The 24,871-nt window shown below is 38.4% G+C and overlaps 1 protein-coding gene across 1 annotated transcript in view; it reads left to right on the top strand.

Moving 5' to 3' along the window:
* Odad2 (outer dynein arm docking complex subunit 2) overlaps window positions 1–24,871 on the top strand; it is a 154,721-nt gene that overhangs the window by 67,042 nt on the left and 62,808 nt on the right. Inside the window, exon 18 of the mRNA XM_075971115.1 lies at window positions 641–755. Coding sequence (XP_075827230.1) covers window positions 641–755 — 115 coding nt within the window. The remainder of the gene's footprint in view (window positions 1–640; window positions 756–24,871) is intronic.

The following is a 24,871-nucleotide window of genomic DNA, read 5'->3' as shown; positions in this document are numbered from 1 at the left end:
GCAGAGATGGTTCTGATGATAACTCATTTTCAGCTAGTCATGAAGCTATTTTGATTACAGTATGTTTAAGTAATTACAACACAGTCTGCTGTGCTAGGCTTACTGCAATGAGAGCACATGAAAACAATGTATGTGTTCTGCATGCCCAACAGAAGATGCACTGTGGTGTGATGATTTTAATTCCCGAGCTTAGGTTAGGACTGGAGGAGTTTAAAATATGTCATAACATAAGGTGCGTCAACTAAACACAGACTAAATAAAAAGGTAACTGCACAACTCTAAGGCATAAGTGTTTGTTTTGGAGAGTATTTAAATGCTATTATGTGAAGGAACCAGTACTTTTTACATAGAGGTAACAGTCTGTGGACAGCTGATTAAGACATTATGTGGCTTGATTCTAGTTTATGTGAATCATAATTGTTATGCAGGGTGCTTTCCGGGTCATGAAGATTGAAACTAAAATGAGAGAGCTTGATCAGTCAATTGTGTGTAAATACCACTGTTCTGGGAGGATTGCTCAAAATAGACCCCAGTAGAATGCCCAGGAAGAAACTAGAATTGTGTGGCTAAGGGAGCCACTTGAATTTTCCCACCCACTTACTGATTATAGTTCACACCATGGTTTTTGCCTTCTCCACAGGATAATTGATCGTTTAGATGGAGTTCGCCTGTTGTGGTCCCTGCTCAAAAATCCACACCCAGATGTGAAGGCCAGCGCAGCATGGGCACTCTGTCCCTGCATCGAAAATGCAAAGGTAGCAGTGGTTGCAAATCTCTTTGTTCTAGAACTTGTAAGCCCTCGAATAGTGTCAGCACCATACTAGTTTATACGGACTCACTTTTGGTCAGATTTATATTGTACAAAAAGAAGGCTAAATACTTATGCTAAAGCAATTTCCAGCCATTCTTTCTTCTGGTTTCCTGAAAAATGTCACATGAAACTAGGCAAAGGTAACAGCAATGTACGTTTGCTCCTGTCTTTGAGGCAATGGGAAAGTTGACTGTATTGCATTTTCTGTTGCTTAAAAAGAGGACAAATTGGGAGACCTGTCTGGGTCCTGCCTCGGTGAGTTCATAGTTCCAGGGTGGGTGAGCGTGAATTAGAAATATTAGGCAAGAGGAACAGAGATATGGGAGAAATACAGAGACATAGAATGGTACCAAGACATAGGATAGTCAAGACCTATGGTAACCCAGTGAATGCTGAATCTGCCTATGATTATTTTCCACATGCTTATATACCCCAATCCAAAGGGGGGAAGAAGGAAGACTGCTTTAACAGGACACGAATAACAAACAGAACTATTGCCTGAGACATCAAGCCACTGTTTTCCTGACTTAAGCATTCTGATGTTTTAGGCAGAACGTGCAGCAACAACACCGTAGACCAAGTATCCTATAAGCAGCCACTCCCGGGGTAAAATTAAAAATGAAGAAACAGAAATGTGCTTGAATTCTCTGACCTTAGGTCAAGGTGGAGTAGATCCATCTCCACAGGGCATCTTAGTATCCAAAACACCAAGTAACCACACCCTAGGTCAGAACATCTGTTTGTAGCCACTCCTTAAGTCAGACTTATTGTTAATAGCTTTGAAAGAGCAAGACCTTCAACCAAAGTGGAGTGGACGCACTTCTGTGGGCCCTCACAGGGACTTTGGCTGTTTTCCTAGGAGTTACAGCAGCAGAAACAGTGGTGTCCTTGAAAAGGTCACTTTTCTGAACATTAATGCCAAGATCAAAGGTTTCTTTATTTGTTGGAAGAATCTATTTATTTATTAGTTGTTTTAGCTTTCATTTGTACATTTTATTATTTTTTTCAAAGATCTCTTCTTAGCCCTCTTTTTGAGGAGCTGGGATGGAATCTGGGTCTCATGCATGCTAGGAACATGCTCCACTACTGAGCTACTCTTTGTATTTGCTAGGGCATAGAGTCATGCTCAGGTGCCATGCTCAGCTTTCAGGCAAGCCTTGAACCTGGGATCCTGCTTTCTCAGACTCCTGCATAGCTGTGACTTTAGGTGTGTTCCACGAAACCCAGCCTGCCTTTTTCACCTTTACTTCACATTTTTCAATTTATCTTAAAGACTCTTGCCACTGAATCTTTTATAAAGAATTAATTTTTATAAAATTTTAGTTTGGCCTAAATATAACTCTAAATGTGAAAAATGAGTTGTGAAAAAAATTTAAAAATGGTAAAGATCTCAAGTGTTCACCTAGAGGAAAATGGACAATAAGATAATAGTAATACAAAATAACTTTATTTAAGTAATGTGTTCATCAGTGTTGCCACATTTCACAAATGTATTAAGCCAAGTGGCAAACTGCAATAGATGTATGATGTTATTTCTATTACAATGAAAATAAAAATTTAATATAAAGTTTAAATATTAGTTAGGAAGCAAGAAAGTAGCCTATTGGTTAAAAATTAATATATGCACTTGTAGAATATTTCTTACCAGTTCTTTCAACTGATTGCTCAGTCCTTCATTTATAAATGTTCATAAATAATGAAGCAGTAATATTTAAGAATATTAGTTGTATTAAAAAGACAAACCAAGATTAGCAGAATGCACTTTAGAGGCCACAGAGATAATGCAAGGTGCAGAATAAACGTTCAAAAATGTAAAAGCTAAATATCCTTGGAAAGTTCTACTGCAGAACACTATGTCTAAATATATTGTTATAACAAAAATTCTGAATAAGGAAAGTTTTTTAAAAGTAATAGTTACTTGACAAAATAAACCCAGTATATAGTAGCTTGCACCTGCAATTCCAGAGTTTAGGGAGGCTGAGGAGGAAGTTTCACCATGAGCCCAAGGTTATACATCAGCCTGGGAAATAAAATGAGATCTTATCGTAAAAAAGAGTTTTTAAATTATTTACTAAAACAATTCATTTAGTAGTAGAAATAATTATTCCTAAGATTGATGTGGCTAGATAGATATCTGGAAGATAAAGTAGAGCAAATAACCAAGAATATGAGTGGAAGTAAAAAGAAAACAAGACATGAAGACATGTGAAAAGGAAGAGAGGAACTCGGGAGAAGAACTAGTCACTATTTTTTGAAAAGTTTCTGTAAGTAAGATACTCTCTAAATTGGAAAGATTCACAAGTGCCAACCAGAGAAAACAGTAGACAATTGTCTATATCTGTATGCAAATTTAAATATTCTATCTAGAAATTAAAGAAACAAAGCAATCACACCAACAATAGGCCTAACAACATCCACAATATGTTTTCCTGTAAATTGTCATTGGTTCTTTGAAAATTTTGTATACTGTTTTAATTATATTCACCCCCTCCATCAACTCCTCCAAGCTCTAGCCCCTCCCATGCCCACCTAACTTTGTGGCCTCTTTTTTTTTTTTTTTAAAAAAAACCCACCTTGTCAAATTTGTGCCGCCCATATTGCCCCAGATATGTGGCCTTCCACAGAAGCATGGTTGACCTCTGAGGGGCCACATCCTTGAGTAAAATTGACTCCTCTCCTCCAGCAGCTATCAGTTACCAGTAGCTGCTATTCTAGCTGTGGGACTTGGTGCCCACCTCCTTTTCCATGCTGGAATTTTAGGTGGTTTGAACTTGCCTGTTGGCACAACTCTGAAGTTTTGTTGTAGAACTGCCTTTCTGAGTCCAGAGAACACTGTTTCCTTGTAGTCATTCTCTGCCTCCGACTCTTACAGTCTTTCTGTCTCCTCTTTCACAATGATTCCTGAACTTTGGGAGGAGGAGGTGTGATGTAGATGTTCTTTTTATGGCTAAACATTCCATAGTTTGTTGCTCTCTGCATCTTGAGCTGTTGTGGATCTGTGTTCATCACCATCTACTGGAGAAAGAAGCTTCTCTGATGAGAGTTGAAAAATGTTTTAATCTCTGACTATAAGAATAAGTCATTAGGAGATAGTTTAATACTATATAAATTAAACAGAATAATAGTTCTAAATTCTCAGGTAGGGCCTATGATCTGTCTATCCACAGGTCTTGGCTATGATAATGGTGACAGGTATGGGTTTCATCTCATAGAGCAGACTTCAAATCCAATCAGAAACTGATTAGTTACACCCTTGGCATTTGTTCCATCAATGCCTGGCGAGGCCAGTCATCATTGTAGCTCTCAGATTTGAAAGCTAGGTAAAATTGATGATTTCTTTTCTCCTCTGTTAAATGTGTAGCACCTCTCAGCACTATGAGCCCTAGCTAGCAGGGACGAAACTTCTCCAGGTTAGTGGCAGTTTGATGTATCCATGTTCTGATTCAAGTCTGTAGTATCTTCAATAATTATCTATGCTCTTACCGTCATGCTCTGGAGAGCCAAGAACATTAAAAATAGCCTGTAGTGTTTGTGGTCTCTGGGACCTCACTAAGCGGTAACCAATTCCCAGCCCTGGGTGTTTTGTTAGCCTATGGTGTCTAGTAAAAGCTTTGTCACCCTGTTATAAGGTACCTCCATCTAAAGGTGTGTGTGTGTGTGTAGTTCAGAAACTTCTACAGCAGTAGGTTTCCATGTGATTTTTTTCTGAAGGCCTTTAATGTGACTTATCACTCCCATCCCTTTCGCAATTTTTTTTATAAATTTATTTATTTATTAAAGATTTCTGTCTCTTCCCCACCACCCAATTCCCTCCCCCTCCCCCAATCAAGTCCCCATCCCTCGTCAGTCCAAAGAGCAATCAGGGTTCCCTGCCCTGTGGGAAGTCCAAGGAACCCCCAACTCCATCCAGGTCTAGTAAGGTGAGCATCCAAACTGCCTAGGCTCCCACATATTAGAGTACTACTCAGCAGTAAAAAACAAGGACTTCTTGAATTTTGCATGCAAATGGATGGAAATAGAAAACACTATCCTGAGTGAGGTAAGCCAGACCCAAAAAGAGGAGCAGGGGATGTACTCACTCATATTTGGTTTCTAGCCATAAACAAAGGACATTGAGCCTATAATTAGTGATCCTAGAGAAGCTAAATAAGGAGAACCCAAAGAAAAACATATAGGCATCCTCCTGATTATTAACCTTCATCAGGCGATGAAAGGAGTCCCTTTCGCAATTTAACCTGTCCTCTTTATTTCCCTGTAAATCTTATACCACTGCATTTTATCTCCTCTCTGTTGAAATCCCCCTCCTATGGTCTTTTACTGATTTTTCTGACCTCCGTGGGCATTCCAAATGTTTCCAGATTCTGTCTATGACAAATAATGCAGCTATGAACACAGTTGAGCACATGTCTTTGTGGTACAATTGAGCATCCTTTGGATATATACCCAAAAGTGGTATTACTGGGTCTTCATGAAGAGTTTTTTTCTACAGAATGGGAAAAGATCTTTACTAACCCTGATCTCCAAAATGTACAAAGAACTCAAGAAATTGGTCATCAAATAATCCAATAAAATAATCCAACAAATAATCCAATAAAAAAATGGAATACAGAACTAAACAGAGAACTCTCAACAGAGGAATCTAAAATGGCTGAAAGACACTTAAGGATCCTTAGTCATCAGAAAAATGCAAATCAAAACAACTCTGAGATTCTATCTTACACCTGCAAGAATGGCCAAGATCAAAAACAATGGGAACAATTTATCACTGTTTTGGGTTAATCTATTGTTTTCTCTCTAATAGTATTTCTTTATGAAATTGGGTGTGCCCGGGTTGTGTGTATATATTTATGGTGTAATATTCATTTGGCAGATTTTTTTCTTCAAATGAGGATAAAGTGTTCCTCAACTCTTCTAACTAGTTGTAGTTTTCAGTCTATTTTGTCAGACATTAAATAGACCTGCTTCTTTCTTAGTTATATTTGCTTGCAGTAACTTTTTCTATCTTTTTACCTTAATGTGACGCTTACCTTTGATGGTGAGATGTGTTTAATGGAAGCATAAAAACCGAAAGTTTTTGTTTCTAATTCAATCTGACAACTTGTATCTCATTTATGAGGAATTGAGACCATTAGTATTAAGAATTATTTTTGAAATATATGTATTAATTTCTGTCATTTTGTTGATTTTTTGATGAGTCTCATTGTCTTGCATTATTTATTAATTCTCTTGTGACCTCTGGGGTCTGATTATTCTTTTCATAGTGAAGTATTCCTCCAGTATCCTTTGTAGAGCTGGCGTAGTAGTCATAAATCCCTTTAATCTGGTTTTGTCATGGAAATTTTTCTTCTTCAATTTTAATGGGTAATCTTGCTGGTATAGTAGTCTGGGGTGATAGTAGTGTTCTTTCAGGACTTGGGATACACTTTTCCTGGCCTTATGACTTAAAGGTCTCTATTGAATAGTCAGGTGTTTATTGTCATGGACCTGCCTTTATAAAAGTGAGTTGGCTTTTCTTGCTGCTTTCAATACACTTCTTAATTGTATGTTTTTAATGTTTTAGCTATAATGTGTCATGGAGAATTTCTTACCTTGTCCTGTCTATATGGTAATCTGTAGGCATCCTGTATTTGGTTGGACATGTGTCTCTAAATACGGGAAATTTTCTTCTATAGTTTTACATATTTGCTGCATATTATTCTTTTTCTTTTTCCTCTTCCTCTTCTCCTCCTCCTCTTTCTCCTTCTTCTCTTCCTCCTCCCACACAAGATAGCACTTAGTGTCTTAGACAACTTCTTTTTGCCTACAAGATGTAGAACTTTTATCTACCTCTCCAGCACCATGTCTGCCTGCATACTGTCATGTCCTGCCATGATGACAATGGACTGAACCAAGCTGGCAGATGACTTAAAATCATGTAGGCAATGGGAGGAACATTAGGTATGACACTATTTTACAAAGATAACATTTCTAATTCATACTATTATTATTCATCCATAGTGTCCTGTTTCTCATAGACTTCATTTCCAAATCTTTCTATTTATCTTCTACTAGGATTAAGAGAAACCATCATTTTCATAGCAGAAATTAGTACAATCATCTGTCCTGAATGTCTGGCTGATTTTCTGTGCTAGCAGCCTAATGAGAACTTCAGTCAAATTGTAAACATCAGTCAGAGCACTTCTCTTGACTACAAACCTAGTCTGGCCCAATTCATGGAAAACATTCCCCTCGGTCTATTTCTCTTGAACGTTACCTGTTCTCTGCCCATTCCCCATCCCTACCAACTTAGTATCTGAATTTTTGACCTCACATTCTTGTTACCTGTTCCAAGGAAAGAGAGACATGTGAAGGGAGCCCCTCCTGGCAATGTCTCTCATTGATACTTTACTCTCCTCCCATCTGCACTTGTTTTTTTGAGTACCATGCTTATCGGAAGAGTTTTAAGTAAGAATGGATAATTTGAAAATGCATGGGTGGATGAGTAATGAAACTATCACAGAGCCTAGAAAAAAATAACCAGAATTTAACTATATACAGCAGCAGTGTGACTTAAAGATCAAATATAAGGAAAAAAATTATCAAGAAATACAGTCAAAACTGATACATAAAGAGTTGGCTTGTGAAGAAGCAGTCAACAAAAATACTGCACTTATTTTCTTTGCTTATCTTTGACAACTGGCACAGTTGTAAGTGAGCTTCATCACAAGAGGAATGTGACTTTGGAGGAAGATGGCATTTTCTTTCTTTCAGGTGGAAGTGTCCAGTCATTTGATAAATGAATCTAGATATTTCTGGAAGTGTGTGTGTGTGTGTGTGTGTGTGTGTGTGTGTGTGTGTGTGACTATGAAGAGGGAGATGGGTGTCAAGGTAGATGAAGGGGAGAGGAAGCAGAATGAGAAGAGACCCCACCAACAGTGCTAAGGTAGGAAGGAAGGCTAAGGAGTGATGGCCTGACTAGGAAAGGGGATTACATGACAGCCCAGGGAAGCCCAAATCAAGGAGAGGGATTGTTACAAAGGTCATTGGCCCAAAGAGAGTAATTATTTAAAGCTTTAAAAACTGAAAAGAGGACATTAAATGTGAAACATTTATGGTCACTGGTCATCACTATTCCCGCTGGGAATTTATGGAGGTAGTACTAAAGTGAGCTCAGAGAAGGAAACAGAAAGAAAATTAGTAATTCTATCTAGAAGGTTAGTGATAAGGAGACTACCTGAAATACAAAGGGTAATTAATATTTATGTGACAACTTTATTATACGAGACATATGTGTGTCTATAATCTATCTGTCAAGCTATCAAGTTATCTATCATTTATCTATATTTTTCACTCGTTATCTATTTAGCTATATATTAAACTATCATCCTTCCATCTATTGTATAGACAGGACTAGGGAGAATTCCAAGGTGGGGACCGGAAGCCCTGGCTATTGCTGTCTTAATCTTACAAGCACATTGATTAAGCAAAAGAACAGTCCTTGTATGTAAAAATCCTGAGGGGAGTCCAACAAGCTCAAAGACGAGAAACTCCTGGAAGAATTACTGACACGGGCCATGAGCACATGGCCCTCCTGAGGAAAACTCTCTTCCAGTTGTAGGCCTGGCTTTGACTCTGCAATCAGAAGTTAGAAAGTTAACAACAGGACCTGGTTAACGCCCTTAATGTGAATTTAACTTGACGTCATACTTTCCCAGCAGATTACTAATTCAGTCCTGTCAATAAGGACTTGGTTTTTCTGATTGGGCCGTAGAAAGGGCCATAGACATTTATATGATTTCAATAAACTAAAGTCATAGAGTCAAAATGTTGATGTTATTTTATCACATATATACTTGAGGAAATTTTAGATGCTAAAGTAGATGGCGAAAATAAATTTTCTTCAAAAAATGTATTTGAGGGAAAGTTTTATAACCATTGGTCTAGCATGGGAAGTTTGGTCCTTGAAGTTGGTGAAAGAAAGCCTGATTTGCAATGGTTTGGACTTTGTGAGGGTTCCCTTTCCCAGGGCTGGAAGGTGAGTGAATATTGGGTTAGTCTTCCCCTTTGCCTCTTTTGACCACAAAATTTATTCTCCTGAGGCTGAGAGCTAGTCAGGCATAGGGCACAAAATAAATCAGAGAGCAGGCAGAAATAACTCATATTTATATTTAAAAAATATAGCATGTCTACATACTGCAGTCAAGACACAGTCTGAGGAAGTACTAGCTAGTAAGACCGCTTCTGTTTCCGGAGTGTGCCGTCTGTCCGAATGCGGCTACTGGCAGATGCAGGCCCGATTGAGCACTTGAGGTGTGACTAAAATAACTCTTGCAGGGTCGAGAACAAGCTCTCTTACCTAGGCTAGCCATTGACTTCCAATAGTCCTCTTGTTTTCCTCTCTTGAGTACTGCAATTACAGGTGTGGGACTCCATTCTGCCTCCAGATCATTATTTGGGGGGGGGGGGGTGCTGGTAGTATTTTACCATATGACTATGTAGTTATTTACTTACATAATCAAGTTTCTAGTGTTTAAAAACAGAATGAGGTGAAGTAAAACAAAATTTCATTGGAGCCTTCAGACTGTCCTTTCATATAGAAAAAAGTTAAACTACCTATGCCTCATTAGTAGAAACTTGGGTGTAGCTCCCCAGGACCGTGTCAATAAACACATAAACTCAGTGCATATTTGAACCAACTTCCTTTGGGATATCACTTTACTGTGAATATGCACAAGTGTCTTCTGCTCTGCTCTCTCTCTCATCCAGAGCTTTTCCGTGTGATTACACCCAGATTTGCACTTTTAGCCAGAGTTCTGTACACTGTTTTACTGTGTTCAGATGAGTTGAAAATTTTTGCTGATGAGATCATAAATCCTGAGGGATGGGCAAGGAACTTCACTCGAGTGTACCAGGGTTTCTATTTTGCAGTAAAATGAGGGTACCGGAAAAAGCCTGGCAGATGCTTCTTACATGCTTCCATCTCCTACCTAGGTATGCTTTGGCCCCACATTTCTCAGGGAAGACTTTCTCCTCTATCCATTTGGTGAGGAACCCTGGTCTCAGTTTTCACAGGTGATGCGTTGACAAGCAATTTTACATTTGCTAATCCTGCATTTCAGGATTCGACACCACTGTGAAATAAGTAACTTCATTGTTTGAATTCGTGCCTCCGACAGTAAGACTGCAGGAAGCAGTATGTCAGTCATAGATCAGAGCTGGGTAAAGGGGCTAAAAGGGCTAACCCTGCTTTTAATCAAACCATTGGTGTGTCAGGGACCTTGCCTCAGAGTTCAAATGTCATGAAACCTAAGAGTCTTTCATAGAGTGTCCGAGGGTGTGAACAAGGTGACATGTAGCTGTGCAAACAGATGTTGCCTAGTTTGTGTTGCAAAGACATATTCATTAGAACACATTTTTCAGATTGATTGCTTAAGAAACTAAGATGCAAAATTGCTTCTAGTGAATATTTTACATCTTATTAGAAAATATTGACTTCTCCTTATCCACGAAACAGCTCATCAGCAGGGTCCAGAATCAAAGTGGTCAGTTATGAATGCTGGATAGCGAGTGAGTGGTATATGGTACATGCCGGCATTGCGCCTTTACTACTCTCACTTGGTTATTGCGTACATAAAACAAATGTTGTGCTGGACTTTTATAGCCATAGTAAAATGATTGACCTTTTCTCGGCATACAACTGTCTTAACTCAAAGCTAAACTATTTTTTCAGTTGGAAAATTCAGACATTTTGATAATTTAGAGATATAATGTACTAGGTGAAACGTATTTTTCCTGATGGCTTTGCTACCCATTATTCATGTGGTTAAAAATTCAAACCATGAGCCAATCAGCCTGTCTAAACATGAATGAATGTTAAGGCAGGGGATTGGCTACTCAGTGTTCTTCAAGCTATAAAAGTTACCTGGTTACAAAACATTCATAAACACCTTCTTAAGGAGTTTAATTTAAAAGCTTATTATTTATGTTTTCCACACGAGGATTTAGAATTTTTTCAATTATGGTCAATTTTAAAAACCCACAGAGATCCTAAGATTTGATCTCTGAGTGATGCTGGCTGCAGACTAGTACTCTGTAATGTGAGTAGTGCGCTCTCACTGCGCCCTCAAATACGCCTGGAGAGGGATGCAGCCGAGGAACAGGTGCCCGGCGTTTTGAAGTTGTAATGCGAAGACGACAACCCCTGAACCTGGCAGGCCACATGAACTCAGTCCCAAACGCTGTGTAGCCGCAGCACAGAGTGCACTGCTGAAAAGTAGCAGGAGGCCGTGAAAGAGTGCGGACTCGGGTCTTCACGCACAATCCCTCCATGCCTTAGGACATTATTTATAAGAACTCTGTTTCTTTCTAAACAGTTGTCATTCAAGTATTTCACTAGGCAATATTTAAAGTAGCTTTCTCAATTCAGTTTCTTTCCATTAATGAATTTTAAAAGTTTTCATTGAGAAAGAATGAAAGTTTAAATATATTTACTTTTCAGAAGAAGCACTATAAAAGCATGATTATTTAATTTTTGAGAGCTAAATCTGCATGCATTAGGTAGGAAACAAATATGTTTATTTTAGAATAAGCCATACGGAAGGCAGTTATAAAATCAGGAAGGAAACTCCCATGTTCTCCAAATGTGTCCATGAGATCATTTGGTCTCACAGCTTTCTTAAACCTGATTTTGCCTCTTGTTTAGAAGATTCTGTCTGGCTTTGAATATTGTTCTTGGAGAGGAAAAAATTCCTCAGTTTTTTCAATTCCAGTCACATAAGGAGCAGTTCCACCTGAGAAGCCAAGGAGGGCCTGCTGCATGTGCTCCCCCAAGGAGAAGTTCATTTCTGTAAGACATGCTTGGGCAATTTCAGTCAGGAATTCAGTGGATGGAGCCAACTTCCTGACCACAGGTGTGACAGAACACAGCTGACCAAACAGGACAGGAATGTGACATCACTGTTTAACTTCAGATGCCCAATGAGCCATGGCCACTCGGGTAGCCAGGGAGAACCCAAAGAAGGCCTGTGGAGGGTTGAGTTTCCCCAATGTCCACTGCTTTACATAAACACAACCAGGAGCGTTGACACGGCCAAGCTTGGCCCACAGAATGCACAGCTAACAAGAATCATCCTCGTTAAAAAACAGCCAAGCCTCTGTAGAGTATTTATGCTTGTGGTATTGCATGGTCTGGGGCTCTGCTGGCATTTTAGCTTAGCAAATACTCCTAGATATACATACTCCTCTTCTGACTCCCATCCCCCATCATCTCCTCTCTCTCTCTCTCTCTCTCTCTCTCTCTCTCTCTCTCTCTCTCTCTCTCTGTGTGTGTGTGTGTGTGTGTGTGTGTGTGTGAGAGAGAGAGAGATTTTCAGGAGGAGACATGACAGCAAATACTAACTATGGGTGCTAAAAAGCCTATCATCCAGCATTAATATACATTATAAGTTAAACATTTGAAAAGACCATTTTCAGAGCACTGCTGGAAGAGTCACTTGCCATGAAGCTTGTCTGCACCTTCACCTGGATTTCCATCATACACACCTTTTGCTTTTCAGCTATGATGGACTTGGGAGTCTATTAAGGAGTGGAATTGCCATTACGGAAAGTCAAATCCCTTTAATAATGAGTGCATACTTGGTGACTGACTCTTTATTAAATTAACCATTATGTCTATAATTGATCTTATATATCGGTCCCAAATGCCCAATATTTCACACAGTGCTTGTCATCATCAGAAACTGTGTATGTCAAGACACACTGATAGACATATCAGGAGGACCCCAGGTACCCTGTGTTGCCCTTTGACCTCAGCAAGGGGCTATCTGCTGAGCCCTGTGCTCTTTGGCCACCCCTCTTTCTATTTTCATTCATTTCCCTTCTTGGGCACCTTAGATTCTATGATGAATCATTGCATTGACTCCATTCTGCATACTTCTACTCCATTTACCTTCTTTCTGCCCATTGCCCATGCCTGGAAAAACCTCATCTTTGGGAACACTCCTCTGTGGTGCATGTTGCTAGAGAGAATCATGTAGTCGCACTCAGAATTCCCAGGCTGAAATGAATCTGTGTAACTAGAGTGTGAGGGACCAACTCCTATGAACTTACTTCTGTCACTCTCTGGGCTTCTCTAGTCTCTTAGAAATCCTGCCTTCCTCTCCATGATTTAGGATTCTGTAACAGGATTTATGGAAGTGTGTTACCCATGGGGGGGCTACCTTTCTTATTTTAATATCTGTGAACTTACCCTATCCTTAAATCGTTTCTGATAAGAAAACACTCTCATCTTTGTTTTCTTTTGGTCTCCCACGTGTTTCTGCTTCAAATTTGTGTAATCATTATTATTAACATTATTTTACTGTTCTTAACCTTCATTTTATGTATGCTCACTATTTCTGAGCTACATCCTCAACTTCTAGGCTATTGTCTTATTTACTATTTATTGGTTTGGGTATTTAGATACTTTTCTATCTATCTGTCTGTCTATCTGTCTATTTGGTTATTTGGCCACTTTATTTCTTTTATGTGAATGGTTTATGTGTGGTGTGCAGATATAGTGTATGCATGTGGGTATATGTGTTTATGGATGCACAAGATGGTATGAATGCATTTTAACTTAGAGGTCTTCATCTAGTGTTCACAGCTTTATTCTCTTGAGATGCAGTCTCTCACAGAACTTGCAGCTCACTAGGATGGCAGGGCAGAAAAAGCTTAGGATTTGTTTGTCTTTGTCTTGTCCCCAATGCAGGCATATGGGGCATATACAGTGCTGGGGATTCAAACCTGGGTTCTCATACATACACAGCAAGCAGTCTTACTACTGAGTCATCTCTCCAGGTCCCCTTTCTCTCTTAAAATGTTCCTCTCCATTCTTTTTTCTCTTCTTAGATTTGAATTCCAGGTGTCTCTTCAAACATCTTATGGAACTTGGAAAAACGTGTACTAGCCATTTTATATATTTAAAAAAGGTCAGTGTGTTTTGAAATGTAGAGGGAACATTCTTTCTTCCAGTAGGTAGTTTAAGTAAGGGGTTAATAAGTTTGATGGGGGGGGTTACATTTAGAGGGGCAGGATCACAGTTTCTCCAACTCTCAAGACCTTAGAGGTAACAAACAAGAAGCTCAAGTTTACAGCAGTTGATTCTTCAGCTCTGCCTCTGACTGCTTGAGAGAACGCTTTCCCAGATCTTGTCAGAAGTAGAGTCAGGTAGGGGTGGGCTTCAGTTGGGTTATCTTCACTCTGGATCACCTTCCTTCCAAAATGCTCTGTAAAGGGGGAAATCAAATCTTTATTACTGCAGATTCTAGGAAGAAATACTTTAAAAATATTTAGATATCAGAATTGCAGGATTTCAAAGGTTTAAGGCCCTGGGAAGCAAGGCCACTCGAGCACATGTATCAGAATTGCAGGGTTTCAAAGGTTTAAGGCCCTGGGAAGCAAGGCCTCTCGAGCACGTGTATCAGAATTGCAGGGTTTCAAAGGTTTAAGGCCCTGGGAAGCAAGGCCACTCGAGCACATGTATCAGACTGCAGTCACTGGAGTGTGCACCCAGAGGATTGGGCCTGGCACAGTGTGGAGACTCCATCTTTGAGACCTGGCTGTAGGTCAGCATGCCAGATAGCAAGACTGAATATTCACACACCAAAACATGGCACTGTGAAGTTACCAGATGGGGAGTCAACTCTATTTTCTAGTTTGAACAGTGAAGGCAGAGAACACAATGGGAGCCTGACTGATTTCCAGTCTTCTAAGCAAAATTTCTGTGCATGGGAATCATTTATGGAGATCATCTTTGTACATGGAATTATCTAACTTCAACTCGATGGGCTGGAGGTGTAATTCAGTGGAAGAGCTCTTGTCTAATGTGCAGGGTGCCCTAGGTTCAATCCACAACACACACAAAGCATGTTAATTCTAATTTGACATGCCATATTTGTGAAACAAATGACTATTATCTTCTCTTTTGGGTTGAAACTGTTCTTCTCTGGCATACTTTCTTTTCTGCCCAAAGGATCATATTCTGACAACTGCCTCTTTCCCACTATTTACTAAAAGATTTTGTCCATTCCTGTATCTCTAAGGACTAAACTTTATGAAAGAAATGGCCACAGGCTGGTCATTAAGTTTTCTATTTTCATGAATGTAAAAGTCTATGTGTATATACATTGCCTTTCAAGAAATGAATACAACATTTGCCAGATGTGATGGCCCACACCTTTAACCCTAGCACTTGGGAGGTAGAAACAGGCATGCGTCTGTGAGTTTGAGGCCAGCCTGGTTTATTTAGTGAGTTCCAGGACAACCATGACTATGTAGAAAGACCCTGTCTCAAAAAGAAAAGAAAAAAAGATAGAGAGAAATGAATAAGGTTTGAATATGAATAACCTTGCTTGGAATACCTTTATCAAATGTGAAGGAAGATCCTTCTAGATGTTTTTAGACCTAGCTCAGTATGCAGATGACTTTGGCTACATTGAACTTCTGACTTTTGTATCTAGGACTTTTGCATCGGGTTTCATGTTTAGATTTTTTATCTATTTTTGAGTTAATTTTTGCTAACATGGATGGTAAGGCCCAACTTCATTGCTTTTCATGTTGATATCCAGTTTTCCCAGCACTTTTTGTTGAAAAGGGTTTCTCTCATCATGGGATAGTCTTGATGTCCGTGTCAATGATGTCACATCAACACACAAGTCTGCATCTGGCACTCTACTCTGTCTCCACATACTCTTATGGCTGTGACCTTCATGCTTCCGTTTCTGCAGTCCTGTAATGCATTTTGAAATCAGGAAATAGGTAATATCCATTTTCCCCTATTAAAGATTGCTTGGGTTTGTTCAGCTTCCCTAAATATAAAATTTAAAATTTATTTATCTATCTCAAAAAAACAATTACTAAGATTTTTATCTTAAATTTTTTGTGTGTTTATGCATGTTGTGTGTGGATTATGTATACACATGTGTGTTCAAGGCAAGACATGAATGAGACCATCAAAGATCAATATCAGGTATTGCCCCTGCCTTCCACCTTGTTTGAGACACATTGTGTGCTGCTTTTTCTGCCCAGCTGGCTGGCCCACAGCTTCTGGGACTCTCCTGCTTTTCCCTCCAATCTTACCTCACGATCACTACACCCAGATTTACATGATGTTTTATCACTGTTTTATTGCTGTGAAAGCACATCATGAGCAAGGTTAACACTTACTTTTAAAATATTTTTGTTTGGAGGCTTGCTTACAGTTTCAGAGGTTTAGTACATCATTACTATGGCAGGGAACATGGCAGCATGAGGCAGGAGCTAGAGCAGTAACTGAAAGCTACATCCTGACCCATAGGCAGGGAGAGATTCTGGGCTTACCATGAGGTTTTGAAACCTCAAAGCCTGACACCCTTCCTTCAACAAGGCCAAACCTCCTAATCTTTTTAATCTTATCAAATAGTGCCATTCTATTTACCATAGCATTTAAATAGATTCAAATAGATAAGTCTATGGGGGGCCATTTTTATCCAAACTACTACACATGGGTTCTGAGGGGTTGATCTTAAGTCCTCACTGCTGTGTGGCAAGCACTGGACCCACTGAACCCATCTCCTCCTGTGGTGTATTAGGATTTTGATGAGATTATCCTGAGTCTGCATATCACTTTGTATAGAACCAACATGTTAACATTGTCTTCTAAGGCCGTAAACACAGAATGTATATGCCTTCCTCTACTGAATATTTTTACTTTTGTTGTTGTCATAAACAGAAATGTTTTCCCAATTTTCATGTGAAATGGTTGACTACTCCTGTTAATGAATGTCAGTTGATAGCTGTTATATTTCTTTGAGAGGAAAATTCCTTGTTATATTCTCTTGACTCAGTCAGTTGTCAGTCCTACAGTGTTTTACTGCTCCTCAGTTCTGTGGGTGAGATCTTGCCTCTTTCCCTCTAATTTGGGTAATTTTGATTTGCTTTCTTACCTCATTGTTATGAGTACTTCTGTGCTTTGTTGGTTAGAACTGATGAAAGTGAGTATTTATTTTTTGTTCCTGAACTCAGGAGAAATTGAAAGATGTGAACTGCATGGTTCTCCATAGAGGGATTTTCTTAGTTTGAAACAGTTTCTTCTCCATCTAGTCTAGCTGGGTTTTGTCTCTGTTAGTCACGAAAGAGCATTGACCTTTGACAGATCAATGCTTTTTTGTGGCATCAGTTGGGTGATTTGTACATTTACCTTCTTTTTGTTTATGGATGGATTATATATATTTATTTTCCTTTGTTTCACCATTCTCTTATTCAAGGAACATATCTCACATTGTTGTGATGTATCATTTTTTACACCCGTTCAATTTGGTGTTGCTAGAACCTCATTACAGAATTTTACATCTGTATTCATAAGAAATGCTGGCCTGTTGGTTGGGATTGTTTATACATTAGAATTTTAGCTCTGCTATTAAAGGGCCAACCTAATATAGTGAGCTTGGTAATATTCTTTCCCTTTTAATTCTTTGAAAGACTTTAGGAAGAATGGATTTTAATTCTTTGAACATCTTGTACACTTCTCCCACAAAGTCATCTGGCTTTGTACCCTTTTCTTTGGGACACTTCAAAAATGTTTTTGTCAAGATAAGTCTTGCTAGGTTATGTGTTTCAGGGAATTTATCCATTTTGAGTAGGCGTTATATTCAATCTGTTAGCATGTAATTGTTCATAATATTCTCTTCTAATCCTTTTTATTTCTATAAAATTGTCCTAATATCCCTTTGTTCATTACTGATTTTACTCTTTGATCTAACTCATGATTTTTCTTAATCAAACTCATGGGTTTTAAATTTATTAATCTTTTTAATAGCTTGTTCTTTATTTCATTGTTCTCTATGTTTTTCTATTTTCCTTGTGAAGTCTTCTTTGAGTCATTATTTATAAATGCATTGTTAGATTTCACAAAATTTTAAATTTTCCAGTTTTTCCAGCAATAGCTTTCCTTGTTTATTCTACTTTGTTTAAAAAGATTCTTCATATAATACAAGTTTTAAACATTGTAAAGACTTTCTTAATATCCTAATGTGGCCTAGTTGGAGAATATCTACTATGCATTTGGGACACCCATGCATCCTGCTTCTGTGTGGAGTGCTTGCTGTACTGCTCATACAAGTTCAAGTCCCATTTCCTTCTTTGTCATTCTAGTTCTTCCCATAATTAAAAAGTGCAACATTGGAGAGACCGCTGAGGGTCTGGACATGAATCTGGGACCTTCAAGGGATTAGACCTAAGCCAGGACCCCAGTGGGTCTGGGTATGAGTCTGGGACCTCAGAGGGAATAGGCCTGAGCCAGGACCTCTATGGGTCTAGACATTAGTCTGGGACATCAAAGGGAAGAGGCAGGAACCTGGAAACTCTGTAGGTCCCAGCTTGAGTCTGGGACCTCTGAGGGTGTAAGCAGGTTCTCTGCAGGTCTAGGTGTACCTGAGTCTGGAACCTCCCAGGCAGTAGACCAGAGCCAGAAACATTTCCAGGTCCCACTCCAAGCCAGGAACTTCTGCAGGATGGGATCCAGACCAGACTTTACAGAAACAGGACAAAGCCAGCAACCTAAGCTAAAATAGGCCTGAGACAGCAAACTCCAAGGGAACAGAGCAAAATGCAGGAGCACTGAACTATTACCAGGAACACAGAGCAAACAACAGGATAACTAGAATTCTGACACTAACTGTACCACGAGGAACAACCTTCTGAGTTTTGGATTCACTGGCACCTAGAAGATTATTCAACAGAATCTCAGACAGCCCCAACCACACCTATTAGAGGAAAAGATGAGTAGAAAAGGTAAGAACACATGCAACAACACAAAGAAAAACACACCAGTAAGACCTGAGATCCCTACAACAGCAAGACCTGAACAACCAAATATGAAAGCAGAAGAAAATGACCTAAAAAATAGCTTCAAGAGAATGCTTGAAACTCTTAAAGAAAAAATGAGATATTCCCTTAAAGAAATGGAGGAAAAGACAAACAAAATATTGGAAGACATCAGCAAATCACTTTAAGAAAACCAAGAAAAAAATTCAAACATATGAAAGAAACCACTTAGGACTTGAAAACAGAAATAGAGACAATAAAGAAAACAGAAGCAAAGGGAATTATAGAAACAGAAATGATGAGAAAACCATCAGGAACTACAAATGCAAGCATGAACAGCAGAATACAAGAGATGGAAGAGAGAATCACAAGCACTGAAGATACAATAAACAAAATAGACTCATCAGTTAATGAAAACATTAGATCCAACAAAAGATTAACCCAAAATATCCAGGAAATATGGAACACCATGAAAAGGCCAAATCTAAGAATAAAAGATATAGAAGAAAGAGAAGTTTAACTTAAAAACAAAGAAATTATATTTAACAAAATCATAGAAGAAATCTTTCCCAACCTAAAGAAAAATATGCCTATAAAGATACAAGAAGCTTACAGAACACCAAATAGACTGGATCAAAAAAGAAGTCCTCTTGCCACATAATAATCAAAACACTAAACATACAACATAAAGAAAGAATATTAAGAGCAGCAAAGGAAAAAGACCAAGTAACATATAAAGGCAGACCTATCAGAATTACACCTGACTTCTTATTGTAGCCAATGAATGCCAGAAGGTCATGGTCGAGCATTATGCAGACATTAAGAGATCACAGCTGCCAGCCCAGACTACTATCCCCAGAAAAAGTTTAAATCACCATAAAAGAAGAAAACAAAATATTCTATGACAAATCTATATTTCATCAATACCTAGCCACAAACCCAGCCCTACACAAAATACTAGAAGGAAAACTACAACCCAAGGAAGTTGGCTACACCAACAAATACACAAGACAATGGATGGTGTCATAGCAGCAATTCCCAAAGAAGGGATAAATGCACAAATTAACATCACCAACAGTGCAAACTAAATTAACAAGAGATAGCAATCACTGGTCATTAATATCCCTTAATGTAAATGGAATCAACTCACCTATAAAAACGATTGGATAGGAAAACAAAATCCATCCTTCTTCTGAATATAAGGAACATATCTCAGCCTCAAAGAAAAACATCATCTAAGAATAATGACTGGGAAAAATATATACCAACCAAATGGACCTAAGAAACAAGTAGGTGTAGCTATCATAATATCTAACAAAATCGACTTCAAACTAAAATCATTCACAGGAAAAATTCATCAAGAGGAAATTTCAATACTGAGCATCTATGCACCAAATATAGGGGCACTCTCATATGTAAACAAAACATTTCTAAAGCTTAAATCACACATTAAACCCCACACAATAATAGTGGGAGACTTCAACACTCCCCTCCCATAACTTTATAGGTCAGTCAGACAAAAAAATGAACAGAGAAATAAGAGAACTAACAGATATTATGACTCAAATGGACTTAACAGAAATCTAGAGCATATTCCATCCAAACAGAAAAGAATATACCTTCTTCTCAGCACCCCATGAAACCTTCTCAAAAATTGACCACATACTTGGTAACAAAACAAAACCCAACATTTACAAAAAAAAATGGAATAACCCATGTACCTTATCAGATCACCATGGTTTAAAACTAGAAGTCAAGAATCCCAGAAACCCCACAACCAGGGAAATTAAACAATGCTCACCTGAATCATCAATGGGTCAAAGAAGAAATAAAGGGAGAAAGTAAAGACTTCCTAAAATTCAATGAAAGTGACCACACACATATTCCAAATTTCTGGAACACGATAAAAGCAGTGTTAAGAGGAAAGTGCATAGCACTAAACACCTACATAAAAAAGTTGGAAAAATTCCACATTAGTGAATTAACAGAACATTAGAACAAAAAGGAGCAAACTCACCTAAGAGAACAAAAAAGCAAGAAATAATCAAATTGTGAGCTGAAATTAACAAAATAGAAACAAAGAAAACAATACAAAGAATCAATGAGACCAAGAGTTGGTTCTTCTAGTAAATCAACAAAATAGACAAACCTTTATCCAAAGTAACCAAAAGGCAGAGAGAGAATATCCAAATTAGCAAAATCAGAAATGAAAAGGTGGGACATAACAACAGACAGGGAGGAAATATAGAGAATCATCAGGTCATATTTCAAAAACCTGTACTCCACAAAATTGAAAAACTTAAAGGAAATGGACAACTTTCTGAATAAATATCAATTACCAAAATTAAGTCAAGACCAGATAAGCAAATTAAACAGACCTATAACTACTGAAGAAATAGAATCAGTCATCAAAAGTCTCCCAACCAAAAAAAGCCCAGGACCAGATGGTTTCAGCTAAGAATTCTACAAGACTTTCAAAGAAGAACTAATACCAATACTCCTTAAATTATTCCACATAATTGAAACAGAAGGAACATTGCCAAACTCTTTTATGAGGCTACAATTACCCTGATACCCAAACCACTGAAAGACATTACTAAAAAAGAGAATTACAGACCAATCTCACTCATAAATAATGATGCAAAAATATTTAATAAAATACTGGCAAATTGAATCCAAGAACACATCAGAACCATCATCCATCATGATCAAGTCAGCTTCATGCCAAAGACACAGGGATAGTTCAACATAGAAAAATCTGTCAATGTAATCCACAATAAACAAGATGAAAAATAAAAACCACACAATCATCTCATTAGTTGCTGAAACAAAGTACAACATCCCTTCATGATAAAGGTCTTGGAGAGAGCAGGGATACATGGAACATACCTAAACATAATAAAGGCAATATACAGCAAACCAACAGCCAACATCAAACTAAATGGAGAGTGTGATATAAAGAAGTGGGCCATGTTCCCGGCGCCCAGCTAGCTTAGCCCCCAAAATAACCACACAGAAATTCTATTCATTAAATTACTGCTTGGCCCATAAGCTCTAGCTTCTTATTGGCTAACTCTCACATCTTGATTTAACCCATTTCTAATAATCTGTATATCACTACAAGGTCGTGGCTTACCAGGAAAGATTCTAATCAGTGTCTGTCTTAGGGAGGAGAATCATGGCATCTGCCACACTTCTCTTCTTCCCAGCATTTTGTTCTGTCCACTCTACCCACCTAAGGGCTGCTCTATCAAAAGGCCAAGGCAGTTTCTTTATTCAACCAATGAAAGCAACACAAATACAGAAGGACCTCCTACACCAGGAGAGGAAACTCCCATTTGTTCCACTGAAATCAGGAACAAGACAAAGTTGTCCACTCTCTCCATATCTATTCAATATAGTTCTTGAAGTCCTAGCTAAAACAATAAGACAACAAAAGGAGATCAAGGGAATACAAATTGGAAAAGAAGTTAAATTCTCACTGTTTGCTGATGATATGATAGTTTACATAAGCAACTCCAAAAGGAACTTCTACAACGCATAAACACTGTCAGTAATATATCAGGATATAAGATTAACTAAAATAAATCAGTTGCCCTTTTGTACACAGATGATAAAAAGACTGGGGAAGAAATCAGAGAATCAACACCCTTCACAATAGCCACAAATAACACAAAATATCTCTGAGTAACTCTAAACAAGTGGAAGACTTGTATGACAAGAACTTTAAATCTTTGAAGAGAGAAATTGAAGAAGACACTATAACATGGAAATATTTCTCATGTTCTTGGGTAGGCAGAATTAACAAAGTAAAAATTGCAATCTTACAAGACACAATCTACAGATTCAATGCAATGCCCATCAAAATCCCAGAAAAATTCTTCACAGACTTTGAAAGAACAGTACTCAACTTCATATGGAAAAACAAAAAACCCAGGATAGCCAAAACAATCCTGTACAATAAAAGAATTTCTGGAGACATCACAATCCCTAACTTCAAACTCTACTACAGAGCTATAGTACTGAAAACAGTCTGGTATTGGCATAAGAACAGACAGGAAGACCAATAGAACCAAACAGAAGACCCGGATATCAATCCACACATTTTCGAACACCTGATTTTTAACTAAGAAGCAAAAAAATATCAAATGGAAAAAAGAAAGCATATTTAACAAGTGGTGCTTGCATAACTGGATATCAACATGTAGAAGAATGAAAATAGATCCATATCTATCACCATGCACAAAACTCAAGTCCAAATGGTTCAAAGACCTCAACACAAAGCCAGCCACACTGAACCTTATAGAAGAAAAACTGGGAAATATGATGGAGGAAGGTCATTGGTTAAGTAAAAAGAAACTGCTTGGTCCTCATTGGTTAGAAGATGGGTAGGAGGAGTAAACAGAATGGAAGGCTGGGAGAAAAAAGCTGAGTCAGAGAGTTGCCATGATTCTCGCACTCCAGACAGACAGAGGTTAAGATCATTCCTGGTAAGCCAGCTGGTGGGCTACAGCAAATTATTAGAAATGGGCTAGTCCAGGTGCGAGAGCTAGCCTAGAAGAGGCTAGATAAAAATGGGCCAAGCGGTGTTTAAAAGAATACAGTTTCCATGTAATTATTTCAAGTAAAGCTAGCCGTGGGGGCGGCCGGGTGCCGGGGACGCAGCCCCGCCGCTCCTACTACAACAGAAATATACTTGAATGCATTGGCACAGGAGACCACTTCCTACATATAACCCCAACAGCAAAGACACTGAGAGAAACAATCAAAAGTGGGACCTCCTGAAACTAAAAAGCTTCTTTAAAGCAAAGGACACAGTCAACAAGACAAAACAACAGCCTACAGAATGAGAAAAGATCTTCACTAACCCCAAATCAGACAGAGGTCTGATCTCCAAAATATGCAAAGAACTCAAGAAATTGGTCACCAAAAGAACACATAATCCAATAAAAAAAAAATTGAGTACAGACCTAAACAGAGAACTTTCAACAGAGGAATCTAAAATGGCAAAGAGATACTTAAGGAAATGTTCAACGTCCTTAGTCATCAGAGAAATACAAATCAAAACAACCTGAGATTCCGTCTAACACCTGTAAGAATGGCCAAGATCAAAAACACTGATGACAACTTATGCTGGAAAGGTTGTGGGGAAAGGGGAATACTCCTGCATTGTTGGTGGGAATGCAAGCTGGTAGAACCCTTTTGGATGTCAGTGTGGTGATTTCTCAGAAAATTAGAAAACAACCTTCCTCAAGACCCAGTAATACCACTTTTAGGTATATAGCTAAAGGATGCTCAATCGTGCCACAAGGACATGTGCTCAACTATGTTCATAACAGCTTTGTTTGTCATAGCCAGAACCTGGAAACAACCTAATGCCCCTCGACTAAAGAATGGATGAGGAAAATGTGGTACATTTACACAATGAAGTACTACACAGCAGAAAAAAATAATGACAGCTTGAATTTTGCAGGAAAATGGATGGAGCTAGAAAATATTATTTTGAGTGAGGTAACCGAGACACAGAAAGCCAGTTATCACGTGTACTCACTCATAAGTGATTTTTAAACATAAAGCAAAGAAAGCCAGCCTACAAACCAAATTCCAGAGAACCTAGACAACAATGAGGACACTAAGCGATACATACATAGATCTAATCTACATGGGAAGTAGAAAAAGACAAGATCTCCTGAGTAAATTGTGAGCATAGAGACTTTGGAGATCTTGGGGGAGTATTGAAGGGCGGACAGGAGAGGCAGGGATGGGAGCAGAGAAAAATGTAGAGCTCAATAAAAAGAAAAAATAAAGTTCTCACAAAAAATAAATTAAAAAGTGTAACATTGACATTCTCTATTGTTATCTAAGGTGACTTTTTCTCTCTTCCAGTTGGTCAATATTTGCTTCCTATCTATCAGACTTCTGATATTTGCTGAATACAAGCTTCCCTTTATTACACCTTAGTAAAGTTATTCTTTAGCTTGTCAAAAATGTACTTATTCTCATGTATATTGGTGTTTAACTCCATGTATGTCTGTGTACCACATGCTTGCCTGGTGCATATGGAGAGCGAAGGAGGGTATCCGTGGAACTGTAGCTACAGATGGTTGTAAGCCACCATGTGGGTGCTGGGAACCAAACCCAAATTCTCTGGGAAATCACCTTCAGCCCCATATATTTTTTTCTGTCTTTCACAACAATTTTGGCTTGGTCTATTTGCTATCTTTTTTCTCTTGTTTAGTA

The sequence above is a fragment of the Microtus pennsylvanicus genome, chromosome 4 (genome assembly GCF_037038515.1).
Source record: "Microtus pennsylvanicus isolate mMicPen1 chromosome 4, mMicPen1.hap1, whole genome shotgun sequence".
Classification (NCBI taxonomy): Eukaryota; Metazoa; Chordata; class Mammalia; order Rodentia; family Cricetidae; genus Microtus; species Microtus pennsylvanicus.
Note: the sequence above shows the minus strand (reverse complement) of the source record. Positions and strands in the feature narration are given on the sequence as shown.